The sequence below is a fragment of the Melanostigma gelatinosum genome, assembly GCF_949748355.1.
Source record: "Melanostigma gelatinosum genome assembly, chromosome: 22".
Classification (NCBI taxonomy): Eukaryota; Metazoa; Chordata; class Actinopteri; order Perciformes; family Zoarcidae; genus Melanostigma; species Melanostigma gelatinosum.
Window position 1 is genome coordinate 43646 of NC_136655.1, and position 16355 is coordinate 60000.

Here is a 16355-nt window from a genome sequence, read left to right on the forward strand (position 1 = left end):
CAGAAAATTACTTTTGATACTTAAGTACTTTTGTACTTAAGTACAATAAATATCAGATACTTTAAGACTTTTACTCAAGTAGTATTCTAAGAGGTGACTTTTTACTTTTACTTGAGTAGTTTTCCAGTAAGGTATCTTTACTTTTACTCAAGTATGGCTTTTGAGTACTTTATACACCACTGCCCCTGCTCAGTGTTCACAGTGGATCTGTTGTATTTATGTATAAATTAGACTTTAAACGACTTTATTAATAACCGTCTTTATTAATAACCGTCTTTATTAATAACCGTCTCTAAAGACGATTCTATGAATTTAAAAACGGGATTTGAATAATAATCTGAAGCGGTGAATTAAATGAAGAAATAATTGAATTAATACTTCAAGTTAAAATGAATTACAGAGTAAAACGCACGCGACAGCTCAGATGCACGCGCACGATTCTGGTGTTCGTAGAAAAATAAGTTTGTGATCTCTGAAGTCAATCAGATCCATAAACCGGATCAGATCTTGCGAGGCCTGAACGGAGCGGGTCCCTCTCGGTCTCTGGTCTACTCACATCCAGGAGGCTCTGCAGCAGAGCGGACACACGGAGACCAGCAGCAGGGTCAGAGTGCACATGTGTCGGACTCCACAGCTCCGGGTCTCCATGACCGCTTCATCTACCTGCGCTCAGTCCGTCTCACACCAGAACCCGGTCCAGCAGCACGTGGGTCAGTCCGGGGCTCGGTTCATTAACGGGGATATGAAGCGTTGCAGACTGTCCGCGTGAAGTGGACCCAGTCCGTCCCAGTCCGGGAGGATCCTCATTGGACCAGTAGGGGATTCATATTCAGAAGATGACGTCACAGCCGGACGCTAATTGGACGGACAGAAAGAGCAGAGACACAAACGGCAGTCTGCTGGTCTTCACCCGGTCTCGTCTTTAAATGAGTTCGGTTCACGGGTCCGACTAAAGCAGGAAACACGAGCTCCAACACAGACTCGCTCCTGATCATCAGAAGAATATCTCTCTGCGTCATCTCATTCATCAACACATCAAACTGCTTCTCTTCTTCATCAAACCGCTTCATCAGTCAAGAAAGAACTTCCGTCACAATGAAAGAGAAGCGAATCAGATGAAAAGAGACAAAAGAGAAAGTGATGAAGACATGAAGACATGAAGACATAAAGAGATAAAAGAGAAAGTGATGAAGACATGAAGACATAAAGAGATAAAAGAGAAAGTGATGAAGACATAAAGAGATAAAAGAGAAAGTGATGAAGACATAAAGAGATAAAGTGATGAAGACATAAAGAGATAAAAGAGAAAGTGATGAAGACATAAAGAGATAAAGAGATAAAAGAGAAAGTGATGAAGACATAAAGACATAAAGAGATAAAAGAGAAAGTGATGAAGACATAAAGAGATAAAAGAGAAAGTGATGAAGACAAAGAGATAAAGTGATGAAGACATAAAGAGATAAAGTGATGAAGACATAAAGAGATAAAAGAGAAAGTGATGAAGACATGAAGACATAAAGAGATAAAAGAGAAAGTGATGAAGACAAAGAGATAAAGTGATGAAGACATAAAGAGATAAAAGAGAAAGTGATGAAGACATAAAGTGATGAAGACATGAAGAGATAAAGTGATGAAGACATAAAGAGATAAAAGAGAAAGTGATGAAGACATAAAGACATAAAGATATAAAAGAGAAAGTGATGAAGACATAAAGAGATAAAGTGATGAAGACATAAAGAGACAAAAGAGAAAGTGATGAAGACATGAAGACATAAAGAGATAAAAGAGAAAGTGATGAAGACATAAAGACATAAAGAGATAAAAGAGAAAGTGATGAAGACATAAAGAGATAAAGTGATGAAGACATAAAGAGATAAAAGAGAAAGTGATGAAGACATAAAGTGATGAAGACATGAAGAGAAAGTGATGAAGCCATAAAGTGATGAAGACATGAAGAGATAAATTGATGAAGACATAAAGAGAAAGTGATGAAGACATGAAGAGAAAGTGATGAAGCCATAAAGTGATGAAGACAGAGATAAAAGAGAAAGTTCAAAGATAACAACAGCAGTTGATAAAACGCAGTTTTATGATACTTAGAACTTTTATGGCAATAGATATATTAAAATGTATAAAAACACAATTTACACAGTTTTTTAAAAAGGTGAATTTGTGAAAGTTTAAAGTAGAAAAAATATTTGAAAAGAGATTCTTTAACATTCATGAAATACAATAAAGAGTTTTGTGAAAAATATAGTAAAATAAATCATTTTGCTGTTGATAAATTGTCATTTTCATATTTTAAAGAGGAGAATCACAACATTCATATAAAGCATGTAAACATGTTTGGAGATATACATCAGTAGAAAAATATAGAAACATAAGCAGAGAATCAATAAGACATTTCTTTGGTTCTGAATATTATCTGATATACAAAATAAAGTCAATAACTGAGGCTTATACATATACATACATATGGAAGAGGCAGAGAAAGACAAAGTGATTAAATATGATATCTATAAATATGAATCCTCTATAATATTACTAAGGATGTTCCTCTGACCGCAGATGCAGAAAAACTGATCAGGTCAGCATCAGAGACTATTTCACTAAACCTAGTAAGTATGCATCAGAGACGAGTTATTGTTCACTAAACCAAGTAAGTATGCATAAGAGACTAGTTATTGTTCACTAAACCTAGTAAGTATGCATCAGAGACGAGTTATTGTTCACTAAACCAAGTAAGTATGCATCAGACTAGTTATTGTTCACTAAACCTAGTAAGTATGCATCAGAGACTAGTTATTGTTCACTAAACCAAGTAAGTATGCATCAGACTAGTTATTGTTCACTAAACCTAGTAAGTATGCATCAGAGACTAGTTATTGTTCACTAAACCTAGTAAGTATGCATCAGAGACTAGTTATTGTTCACTAAACCTAGTAAGTATGCATCAGACACTAGTTCTTGTTCACTAAACCTAGTAAGTATGCATCAGAGACTAGTTATTGTTCACTAAACCTAGTAAGTATGCATCAGAGACTAGTTATTGTTCACTAAACCTAGTAAGTATGCATCAGAGACTAGTTCTTGTTCACTAAACCTAGTAAGTATGCATCAGAGACTAGTTAATGTTCACTAAACCTAGTAAGTATGCATCAGGGACTATTTCACTAAACCTAGTAAGTATGCATCAGACTAGTTATTGTTCACTAAACCTAGTAAGTATGCACCAGAGACTATTTCACTAAACCTAGTAAGTATGCATCAGAGACTATTTCACTAAACCTAGTAAGTATGCATCAGAGACTATTTCACTAAACCTAGTAAGTATTTATCAGAGGCTAGTTATTGTTCACTAAACCTAGTAAGTATGCATCAGAGACTAGTTATTGTTCACTAAACCTAGTAAGTATGCATCAGAGACTAGTTCTTGTTCACTAAACCAAGTAAGTATGCATCAGAGACTAGTTATTGTTCACTAAACCTAGTAAGTATACATCAGAGACTAGTTATTGTTCACTAAACCTAGTAAGTATGCATCAGAGACTAGTTATTGTTCACTAAACCTAGTAAGTATGCATCAGAGACTAGTTATTGTTCACTAAACCTAGTAAGTATGCATCAGAGACTATTTCACTAAACCTAGTAAGTATGCATCAGAGACTAGTTCTTGTTCACTAAACCTAGTAAGTATGCATCAGAGACAAGTTATTGTTCACTAAACCTAGTAAGTATGCATCAGAGACTATTGTGCACAAAAAGTAGTTAGTGTATTACAAACTAATTTGTATGCACAATAAACTAGTTAGTATGCATAATAAACTCGTTAGTATGCATCACAGACAAGCTACAATGCATTAGAAACAGCTAGCAAGGATCAAAATCTACAAAGTAGGCACCAGTGGCTAGTTAGCATCCATAACAGCAGAATCATTACAAAGCAGCTGAAACATCAGCATGAATGAAGAGAAATGTGTACAGATGTTCCTTTGTCACTTTAAGAACTCGTTGAGAATCACAAGACCATTAGTAAAGTACAAGCTCTACTTCTATTCATCCTTCAGCAGAGCTCCATTGATCCTCCACACACACACACACACACACACACACTCACTCTCTCTCAGGTGTTCTGTTTCTGGTTTTAGAACACAGGCGACTCAGCAGGATCTCAGAGTACACCTGGTTCACTGGTCCTCTCACGTGATAGGACGAACCTTTAGGCCACGCCTCCTGGTCCGTTGTGTCGTCTGAGAGCCCGGAGGACCAGAACTTCTCCACCTGTTACAGCAGAAGAAGAGTCAGATGTTCTTCAACGAGGTTCATTGAGATTGAAGAGTTGTACTTTGATTCCTCTTATTATGTTTCGTATTTAAAGGATGAATAAACATTATTATCTGACATATCAAACTCTATCACCTCATGAAAGTGGCAGGCACATCGTCCCTGCAGGAACTCTTTGTACCGACCCATCGTGATGCTGAAGGTGTCAATCACCTCGTACCCATGATGCTTTGCTGCGGTGATGATGTTCTGGTTCTCTCTGTAGAGATCCTGGACCTCTTTCTGAAAGAACAGATCCATTTTAAGTCCTTCAGAGTACAGAAGAGCTTTTTTTTAAACGTGATGCCGGACATGAAACGTGAACGTACCAGACTGAGAGACCGGATCCCGTCAACAGGAAGATGGAACCCCATCCCCAAAGATTTCACCAGCACCAGGACGTCACTGAGGGACTCTCTGAGGAGGAGGAGGAGGAGGAGGAGGAGGAGGAGGAGGAGTAGGTGTCATAGAAACCACAATCCTGACTTTGATAGCCCCATAACTTTAGCATCTGTACAGTCTACAGTATTGGACCAGTGGAGTTTCAGGGCTCCACCACACCCCGTAAAGGTCGAACAGGAGTTTTTACATGACAATCAGAACAGGAGTTCCACAGGGATCAGGTTTAGGTTCTCTGGTTTTGAGCTTCTGCGTGGATGTGAACCTGTACGCTGATGATACTGTTGTTTACACATGAAACAAACAGCAAAGAAGGTCTAAAGAAAACGTGGTTCCTGGTTCATGGTCCCAGGGTTCCCACTCTGTTCTGGAGCTCATCTTCAGTGATGATCTTGTTGGTAGAAAAGACACTAACATGTTCTCCTCAGTAGAAGTCTATGGCTAGAACATATCTATGAAATTATCTCTTAAACTCATGTCGAAAATTTACAATAACACAATTTTTGGTGAGAATCTTCTTTTGCAAATAAACACAAATAAAAGTACATTTTTAAATCGTACTTGAATGTAAGTTGTGACTGCTTTGGTTTCATTGGATGTGTCAGCTGCTCACCTGTTCAGCACCTCTCTGACTGTCCTCAGGTGATTGGTGTTGAGCCACTGGACTCCTCCCACCACCAGGACCGTCAGGTTAGAGTTCACCAGAGGTCGAGACCTTCAGGGAGAAAAGTCATCAGCAGGAGAACGTTGCATGTCCTCTGAGGACCTCTCCAGGTGTCCCCTCTCACCTGTCGATCAGCTGCAGCAGAGCCTGTCTGAAGGTGGGCCTCTGGTTCTTCTCCATCCAGAACTGAGGATAATACGAGTAGCTCACCAGAGTCTGGCCCCCGTTCAGGTTCCTGTAGACCAGCGTGTCGTGAGCCTTCCCCCAGTCCTCCAGACTGGAGTTCACCCGCTCCATCAGGAAGTACATCATCCCACGATTGGTTGAGTCGCCGATAAACAACACCTGAGGAGAGACGGGAGGATTCAGATTGCTGACCAGGTGTTGGACCACGTGTTGGATCAGGTGTTAGGCCACATAGTAGACCACATGTTGGACCACATGTTGGACCACATGTTGAAGCAGATGTTTCAATCAATCAGTGTTTGGTCTGAGCTGAACTCACCTTCCTGTCCGTCAGACAGTCCTGCAGAAGGGGGCGGTCCACCAACGGGTGATAACAGCTGTCTGGTTGCCAAGCAACCTCCCTCCAATCACACGTCCTGTTGTCAGAACAGCTGAGACACGGGACCACCCACCGACCTGAGACAGACAGGTGAGAGAGAGAGAGATAGGTGAGAGAGATAGACAGACAGGTAAGAGAGACACAGACAGGTGAGACAGAGACAGACAGGTGAGAGAGACACAGACAGGTGAGACAGAGACAGACAGGTGAGAGAGACACAGACAGGTGAGACAGAGACAGACAGGTAAGAGAGAGACAGACAGGTGAGACACAGAGACAGACAGGTGAGAGAGACAGACAGGTGAGAGAGAGAGAGAGGCAGACAGGTGAGAGAGAGACAGACAGGTGAGACAGAGAGACAGACAGGTGAGAGAGAGACAGACAGGTGAGAGAGAGACAGACAGGTGAGACAGAGACAGACAGGTAAGAGAGAGACAGACAGGTGAGACACAGAGACAGACAGGTGAGACAGAGACAGACAGGTGAGAGAGAGACAGACAGGTGAGAGAGAGAGACAAACAGGTGAGAGAGAGAGAGAGGCAGACAGGTGAGAGAGAGACAGACAGGTGAGAGAGAGACAGACAGGTGAGACAGAGAGACAGACAGGTGAGAGAGAGACAGACAGGTGAGACAGAGAGACAGACAGGTGAGAGAGAGACAGACAGGTGAGACAGAGAGACAGACAGGTGAGAGAGAGACAGACAGGTGAGAGAGACACAGACAGGTGAGAGAGAGACAGACAGGTGAGAGAGAGACAGACAGGTGAGACAGAGACAGAAAGGTGAGACAGAGAGAGACAGACAGGTGAGACAGAGACAGAGTTAAATACATCCAGTGTAACAAAGAACAATGTGAACGTGTCATTGTGTCTTCACAGGTGACAGGAAGTGACATCAGACCTGGTACGTGTCCTGAGCTGCAGGTCTGAAGTGAACTCTGGGTCCTGATGAGAGGCTGGAGACCACAAGACCGACCAGGCTGGACCGGAAGACCACAATCCTGAAAGACACAGAGGACTCTTTAACATTATATACATATATATTAACAGGACATTTATACCATTTACTTATACTTATATACATACCTATACAAATATATTTATATTTTCAGTCTCAATGTTTATTAAATGAAGCTGATTTTTTTGTTTTAACTTCTTCTCTCCTTTACATCAGGGGGCAGAGGGAGAGCTGATCGTTCATGTATGACAAGTTGATATTTTTCTGTTTGGATGAGTCGTTTTATTTTATTGATGTTTTGAATTTGATGACGTGACAGTGATCTGGTGTCTCCTGGATCAATACAAGGAAACCTGTAAATCAAAGCATTCTTCTTCTTCTTCTTCTTCTCATTATTGACTTCTTTCTTCTTCTTCTTCTCTCCTTTAAATCAAAGCGTTCTTCATCTTCTTCTTCTCTCTTTTAAATCAAAGCATTCTTCATCTTCTTCTTCTCTCTTTTAAATCAAAGTGTTGTTCTTCTTCTTCTTCTCTCTTTTAAATCAAAGCGTTCTTCTTCTTCTCTCTTTTAAATCAAAGCGTTCTTCTTCTTCTCTCTTTTAAATCAAAGCGTTCTTCTTCTTCTTCTCTCCTTTAAATCAAAGCGTTCTTCTTCTCTCCTTTCAATCAAAGCGTTCATCATCTTCTTCTTCTCTCCCTCAAATCAAAGTGTTGTTGTTGTTGTTGTTGTTGTTCTTCTTCTTCTTCTCTCCCTTAAATCAAAGTGTTCTTCTTCTTCTCTCCCTTAAATCAAAGCATTCTTCATCTTCTTCTTCTCTCTTTTAAATCAAAGCGTTCTTCTTCTTCTCTCCTTTCAATCAAAGCGTTCATAATCTTCTTCTTCTCTCCCTTAAATCAAAGTGTTCTTCTTCTTCTTCTCTCCCTTAAATCAAAGCCTTCTTCTTCTTCTTCTCTCCCTGAAATCAAAGTGTTCTTCTTCTTCTCTCCCTGAAATCAAAGTGTTCTTCTTCTTCTCTCCCTGAAATCAAAGCGTTCTTCATCCTCTTCTTCTCTCTTTTAAATCAAAGCGTTCTTCTTCTTCTCTCCCTTAAATCAAAGCTTTCTTCTTCTTCTCTTGTTCCACAGATCTCTGGCCAGCGTCCTCCTCTCCTGGTCAGAGGTCAGCGGTAAAGTAAACCAGGACACCTCAGCTCGGGGCCCCGTGGGAGCCGCCGGGTCTGGACCCGACTTCAGAGGGGCCGTCACACACACACACACGCAGGTTTCTTCACGGCGGCGTCACATTCTGCACGGCGGCATCTCAGTTCACAACAAAGTGAGAGAAGAAAACTTAACAGGGATTTTCTTGTTCGTACCTGAGAGTCAGAGTCAGCTCTCAAACACTCGGGACGCTGCTCTGAGATCAGCACCGCTGGACCGCCGCTGGACCGCCGCTGGTCCAGCGCTGGACCACCGCTGGACCAGCGCTGGACCGCCGCTGGACCGCCGCTGGACCGCCGCTGGACCGCCGCGCCACGACACAGAGCACCCACTGAGGACATCAAACGCACCGCCGCCGGTCTTCATCACACAGAGAGGACCTGAAGACCAGGACCTAGAGACCAAGACCAGGACCGAGAGACCAAGACCTGAAGACCAAGACCTAGAGACCAAGACCTGAAGACCAGGACCTAGAGACCTAGAGACCAAGACCAGGACTGAGAGACCAAGACCTAGAGACCAAGACCTGAAGACCAAGACCTGAAGACCAAGACCTAGAGACCAAGACCTGAAGACCAAGACCTGAAGACCAGGACCTAGAGACCTAGAGACCAAGACCAGGACAGAGAGACCAAGACCTAGAGACCAAGACCTGAAGACCAAGACCTGAAGATCAAGACCTAGAGACCAAGACCTGAAGACCAGGACCTAGAGACCTAGAGACCAAGACCAGGACAGAGAGACCAAGACCTAGAGACCAAGACCTGAAGACCAAGACCTGAAGACCAAGACCTAGAGACCAAGACCTGAAGACCAGGAAACTAGAGACCTAGAGACCAAGACCAGGACTGAGAGACCAAGACCTAGAGACCAAGACCTGAAGACCAAGATCCGAAGACCAAGACCGGGACCGAGATCAGGACCTAGAGACCAAGATCTAGAGACCAAGACCAAGACCTAGAGACCAAGACCTAGAGACCAAGACCTGAAGACCAAGATCCGAAGACCAAGACCGGGACCGAGATCAGGACCTAGAGACCAAGATCTAGAGACCAAGACCAAGACCTAGAGACCAAGACCTAGAGACCAAGACCCAGAGACCAAGACTAGGACCTAGAGACCAAGACCCAGAGACCAGGACCCAGAACTAAAGACCCAGAGACCTGGACCCAGAACTAAAGACCCAGAGACCTGGACCCAGAACTAAAGACCCAGAGACCAGGACCCAGAACTAAAGACCCAGAGACCTGGACCCAGAACTAAAGACCCAGAGACCAGGACCCAGAACTAAAGACCCAGAGACCAGGACCCAGAACTAAAGACCCAGAACTCAAGACCTCTTTGTGTGATGGATAAACGTGGTCATTGAATATTGAACCCTGTTTATGTTTCAGAGGGTTGTTGTTGTGACTCAAACAAAGAAATAATCCAGAATGTTTTTGTGATGAAATTACTTCAGATTTATATTTATAGTTTATTTCAGTTTTTCTCTCATTTAAATGTAACATTAATGTCTCAATGAGTCTTCATTCATCTGCAGGTTAAAGAAATGTGAATACAGTTAAATAGTAATAAAGTTAAATAATAAAGATTAAAGATGACATATTAAATAATAAAGACGATTAAAGAAGGGTTTGTTTATATCATATATATATATATATATATATATATATATATATATATATATATATATATATATATATATATATATATATATATATATATATATATATATATATATATATATAAATTGATGTAACTTCATTTTCATTATTCTAGTTTTTGGAATGATTTCACTTTTATCATGAAGATTAATATTTAATTTGTGTAGCAGAATATTAATGAGACTTTATTCTGAATAAACAGTTTTTATGATGAATAGATAGACTTTGTTTTATGAACATATTAAATAAACAAAATATTAAATATTGAGGTCGAAATGTTCATTTTGTTGTTTTTAAATATATCGAGAGTAACTAATGCATTTTAAATTGTTATCTATTCATGATATATTTATTCATGAATATATAAATTATTCACAAAATAATGAGAGAAATAAACTTGGTCAACAATAAAAACAACAGGAAGTATTTTGTCATTACAAACTTAGAATAAACACATGTTGAAGGGTGTCATGAAATCCAGAAACATATTATTCTTTTTGAAACTCGTTGATTTGTGTTTAATTTGAAGAGTTTTATTTTGAAGGTGAGAGGCTGTTTTTCAGAGTAAAAGATTAAACTCTGAGTGTTACGCTGTCACCTGCTGGTTGAACTGCAGCTCTGATGAAGAGGAAGATGACACAGATGACGTCATACTGAAGAAGGTTTCAAACAGATGTGAAGTCCAGATGTTAACCTTTACAAATTAAACTGGATTAATTATTTTTACTGGATTAAAACATATATATTTAGTTTATTTTCCTTTTTATTTATTTATTCATTCTACTGTTTTTTAAAATATTTTTGTTGTTACATTTTTTATTTTGCCTACTTTTTGTATCTGTGTGTTTGGACGAATAAAAATGTAAATATCTTTTATTTAAATAAATGAATTGGATTAATTTGGGTTCTAATTTAATTTTTTATTTGATTTATTTTCCTTCTTTTTTATTGTTATTTGTTGTTTTTGCCTAGTTTGTGTTTGTGTGTTTGGATGAAAACAAATCTAAAATAAAAAAATAAAACTGGATTAATTATGTTAAATGTTATGACATCACCGCTCGGCTCAGATGGCAGAATTTAAATGATGAGTCATCGTTATTTATGACCTGACCACCTGACATCACATCCTGCCCCCCCCCCCCCGCCCACAGCCCAGCAGCCAATAGGAGAGCGGCTGACGTACCTGCACGAAGCCGCAGGTCACGTGATCGCCGAACATCGGCAGACTGGGCCGGCTCTCCCGGTACACGCGGACGGTGTAGATCGTCATGACGACGGACTCCGGCTCGCCATCATCGTCCGTCACCAGGATGCTGATCCGGCTGTTGCCGAGGCCGACCGGGTAGTTCGCCATCCTGGAGATGAAGAGAGACGTTTTATCTTCATCATCAACAACTTTGAGTCAGACGTAAAGAAATGAGGCGAAGACAAAGACGAAGAACCTGAACTCAATACTCTGAGCTGTGAGGTCAAGAGCCAGGAGTCAGGAGTCAAGAGTCAGTGTTCAGGAGTCAGGAGTCAAGAGTCAGTGTTCAGGAGTCAGGAGTCAAGAGTCAGTGTTCAGGAGTCGTGTTCAGGAGTCAGGAGTCAAGTGTTCAGGAGTCAGTGTTTAGGAGTCAGTGTTCAGGAGTCAGTGTTCAGAAGTCAGGAGTCAGTGTTCAGGAGTCAGGAGTCAGTGTTCAGGAGTCAGGAGTCAGTGTTCAGAAGTCAGTGTTCAGGAGTCAGTGTTCAGAAGTCAGGAGTCAGTGTTCAGGAGTCAGTGTTCAGAAGTCAGGAGTCAGTGTTCAGGAGTCGGGAGTCAGTGTTCAGGAGTCAGGAGTCAGTGTTCAGGAGTCAGGAGTCAAGAGTCAGTGTTCAGGAGTCAAGAGTCAAGTGTTCAGCAGTCAGTGTCCAGGAGTCAGTGTTCAGGAGTCAGTGTTCAGGAGTCAGGAGTCAAGAGTTAGTGTTCAGGAGTCAAGAGTCAAGTGTTCAGGAGCCAAGAGTCAGTGTTCAGGAGTCAGTGTTCAGGAGTCAGTGTTCAGGAGTCAAGAGTCAAGAGTCAGGAGTCAGCAGTCATGAGTCAAGTGTTCAGGAGTCAGGAGTCAGTGTTCAGGAGTCAGGAGTCAGTGTTCAGTAGTCAAGAGTCAGGAGTCAGTGTTCAGGAGTCAATAGTCAGTGTTCAGAAGTCAAGAGTCAAGTGTTCAGGAGTCAAGTGTTCAGGAGTCAGTGTTCAGGAGTCAGTGTTCAGGAGTCAGTGTTCAGGAGTCAGTGTTCAGAAGTCAGTGTTCAGAAGTCAGGAGTCAGTGTTCAGGAGTCAGGAGTCAGTGTTCAGAAGTCGGGAGTCAGTGTTCAGAAGTCGGGAGTCAGTGTTCAGGAGTCGGGAGTCAGTGTTCAGGAGTCAAGAGTCAGTGTTCAGGAGTCAAGTGTTCAGGAGTCAAGAGTCAGTGTTCAGGAGTCAGTGTTCAGGAGTCAAGAGTCAAGAGTCAAGAGTCAAGAGTCAAGAGTCAAGAGTCAAGAGTCAGGAGTCAGTGTTCAGGAGTCAAGAGTCAGTGTTCAGGAGTCAAGAGTCAAGAGTCAGTGTTCAGGAGACAAGAGTCAAGAGTCACAAGTCAGTGTTCAGGAGTCTAGGGTCTGGAGTCAGGATCAGGGTCAGAGGTCCTGGTCTCACCTGGGTCCTCGGTGCTCGTCCAGGTGGACCCGACAGGCTGAGCTGACGGGCTGTGGGCGGATCCTAACCATCACCGTGTCAAAGGTCACCTCGGCCCGGTACTCCTTCACCCGGGGGCTGAAGGGGGGGATCAGGGTGAGGTCGCTGTAGATCTGTCTGAGGAGGGGGTCCACACAGGGACCTGAATCACACAGAGACCTCACACTGTCAACATGGCCCCAAGGCATTATGGGAATGTAGTTCTTATAAAAGCTTCATATTATTCACTCTACCTTCAGTCAAGTCTTGAGAAGAAGACAGAGCTGGCTCCTGATTGGTCCGTTCTTCTGACTCATCGGTTCTGCAGGAAACATCATCATCATCACCATCATCACCATCATCACCACCACACCATCACCATCATCACCACCATCACCACCACCAGTACCATCACCACCATCACCACCATCATCACCATCATCACCACCATCACCATCACCACCATCACCACCATCATCGCCATCATCATCACCATCATCACCACCATCACCACCATCATCACCACCATCATCATCACCATCATCACCACCATCACCATCATCACCACCACAACCATTATCATCACCACCATGATCATCATCATCACCATCATCAGCACCATCATCACCATCACCACCACCACCACCATCACCACCACCACCATCATCACCACCACCATCATCACCATCAGCATCATCATCATCATCACCACCATCATCACCATCATCACCATCATCATCACCACCATCACCACCATCATCAACACCATCACCACCATCATCACCACCATCATCACCATCATCACCACCATCATCACCATCATCACCACCATCACCACCATCATCACCACCACCATCATCACCACCATCACCACCATCATCACCACCATCATCACCATCATCACCACCATCATCCCCATCATCACCACCATCACCACCATCATCACCATCATCACCACCATCATCCCCATCATCACCACCATCACCACTATCATCACCACCATCATCACCATCATCATCACCACCATCACCATCATCACCACCATCATCACCATCATCACCATCATCATCACCACTATCATCACCACCATCATCACCACCATCATCATCACCACCATCATCACCATCACCACCACCACCACCATCACCACCATCATCCCCATCATCACCACCATCACCACCACCATCATCACCATTATCACCACCATCATCATCACCACCATCATCATCACCAGTATCATCATCACCACCATCATCACCATCATCACCACCATCATCACCACCATCATCACCATCACCACCATCATCACCATCACCACCATCATCACCACCATCATCACCACCATCATCATCACCATCGTCACCATCACCACCATCATCACCATCACCACCATCATCACCACCATCACCACCATCACCATCATCACCACCATCACCATCACCACCACCATCACCACCATCATCCCCATCATCACCACCATCACCACCACCATTATCACCACCATCATCATCACCACCATCATCATCACCAGTATCATCATCACCACCATCACCACCATCATCACCACCATCACCATCATCACCACCATCACCACCACCACCACCATCACCACCATCATCCCCATCATCACCACCATCACCACCACCATCATCACCATTATCACCACCATCATCATCACCACCATCATCATCACCAGTATCATCATCACCACCATCATCACCACCATCACCACCATCATCACCACCATCATCACCATCACCACCATCATCACCATCACCACTATCATCACCACCATCATCACCACCATCATCATCACCATCATCACCACCATCATCACCATCACCACCATCATCACCACCATCACCACCATCACCATCATCACCACCATCACCATCACCACCATTACCACCATCATCCCCATCATCACCACCATCACCACCATCATCACCACCATCATCACCACCATCACCACCATCAGCACCATCATCACCACCATCATCGCCACCATCATCACCACCATCATCACCATCACCACCATCATCGCCACCATCATCACTACCATCATCACCATCATCACCACCATCATCATCACCAGTATCATCATCACCACCATCATCACTATCATCACCACCATAATCATCATCACCACCATCATCACCACCATAATCATCATCACCATCATCATCACCATCATCACCATCATCACCACCATCATCATCACCATTATCATCATCACCACCATCACCATAATCATCATCACCATAATCATCACCACCATCATCACCACCATAATCATCATCACCACCATCATCACCACCATTATCACCACCATCATCATCATCACCATCACCACCATCATCACCACCAATGTTCCCTCTAAGCTGCGCGCTTGAGCAATCGCGCACTGCTCGCACATTCTCAGCGCACAAGAAAATCTATGCAGCGCATAAAATAAAATTCAACATAAACGTATTAATTAATATCTAATATTAGTCCTAATCTTATCTAATCAATTAAACCAATAATAATAATAATAATAATTTTGTTTTCTGTACTATTTTGCAACGTAACTCAGTGAGTGACAGGTGTCCAGCCAATGATACGATTCGGTTCACTTACGCTACGCAGCCAATCATAGCATTGACACTATTGCCCTGCCCATTCGCGCCGTGCAGGTTAGCTAGCTATCAACAGTGCGGCGGAGTTACGAGACGCAAATGCTAACCCTTATCATGGCGAAACGAACGGGCAGCGACATAAAGTCAAAGCAAGAAGCAGACGAAGCCATCAACCTGGACAAAGTGTACAACCATTGGAGAAGTGAGAAGGACAGACGTGAAAAATAAGGTAAAATTTAAGTCAGATTTGTGCATATTCTAGTGACATTTATTAAGATTTTTTACTTATGGATATTAACAGTGGTGTATAGTAACGAAGTAGAAATACTTCGTTACTGTACTTAAGTAGTTTTTTTGGGTATCTGTACTTTACTTTACTACTTATATTTATGTTTACTTTTACTTTTACTTCACTACATTTTGCAAAGAAAACTGATACTTTTACTCCGATACATTTCCCCTGAAACCTTCGTTACTCGCTACAAAATCAAATCTATCTTTAGAAACAAAATGAATCATGAGAGCAGCGTCGGGGACTGTGGTGGAACACAGACTGCAAGCAAGCAGGTTTGTTGAATCAGTGGTCCTAGCAGCAAGTTAAATCATTGGTTAATCACGTTAATGCACAATTGCAAACAAGTGCTCTCAAAGCCGCGGTGTTTGATTCCCAGTGATTCCCAGGATGCTACATGCTATAGCTAGCGGGCGACTACCTGAGTATAATTCCACTCTACGATGACTGATTTCATGATGGAAGCAGAAATGGAAGCACCTGCTACTCCCGCAACAAACGACGGTGGTGACGAAGACCAACACCAGTGGATCGCTAGCGAGTTAGTGAGCTGAGGAAGTGTTGACAGTTGTGCAGCACTAGTTGCCTAACGTTAGCTATAGCTATATACACGGATTGACAGGAGCCGCGAGAGCGCAGCATTCGGGGAATTCTTCGCAGCTGTGCGCAAGCTGTCTGTGACGCTGAACACACCTCTACCTGCCTCAGCGGCCTGTGAAAGGATATTTAGCATCGCAGGACTAGTCTTCAGCCCATGATGAGCGAGACGGAATTCTCGCAATTTTGAAAACCAACTTCTTTTGAAGATGAACAGGACATGTTTCAGTTTCAAGTAATGACTGTGTTGTTACTTTAGTATTGATCATGTTTTGATATTTGAGTCATGTTGTGGATGATCAGATGGAGTTATGATGGTAGCAGTCGCCCAATTGCAGATTCAGCTTGAGCAAAACCTTTGTATTCAAATCAGGCCCATAGGAGTTTACAAGGCAGGCGTCCTTTCTCTAAAC

The 16355-nt window shown here is 42.7% G+C and overlaps 1 protein-coding gene across 3 annotated transcripts in view; it reads right to left on the reverse strand.

Annotated features, from left to right (window-relative positions):
- Nucleotides 1–2279: 2279 nt before the first annotated feature.
- Nucleotides 2280–16355, reverse strand: part of cped1 (cadherin-like and PC-esterase domain containing 1) — a 25428-nt gene continuing 11352 nt past the window's right edge. Inside the window, exons 12-23 of one of the 3 annotated variants that reach the window (XR_013772995.1) lie at nucleotides 12690–12757; nucleotides 12418–12598; nucleotides 10954–11125; nucleotides 6851–6950; nucleotides 5892–6028; nucleotides 5511–5731; nucleotides 5336–5437; nucleotides 4653–4740; nucleotides 4420–4566; nucleotides 3406–4281; nucleotides 3180–3288; nucleotides 2280–2898 (exon numbers count right to left, since the gene is read on the reverse strand). Coding sequence is in view for 1 of the 3 variants with exons in the window: in XM_079294062.1 (XP_079150188.1) it covers nucleotides 4114–4281; nucleotides 4420–4566; nucleotides 4653–4740; nucleotides 5336–5437; nucleotides 5511–5731; nucleotides 5892–6028; nucleotides 6851–6950; nucleotides 10954–11125; nucleotides 12418–12598; nucleotides 12690–12757 (1384 nt within the window). In the remaining 2 variants the exon portion in view is untranslated. Of the gene's footprint in view, nucleotides 4282–4419; nucleotides 4567–4652; nucleotides 4741–5335; nucleotides 5438–5510; nucleotides 5732–5891; nucleotides 6029–6850; nucleotides 6951–10953; nucleotides 11126–12417; nucleotides 12599–12689; nucleotides 12758–16355 lie in introns of all 3 variants that reach the window. The other 2 variants (XR_013772996.1, XM_079294062.1) reach the window with 2 other exon arrangements.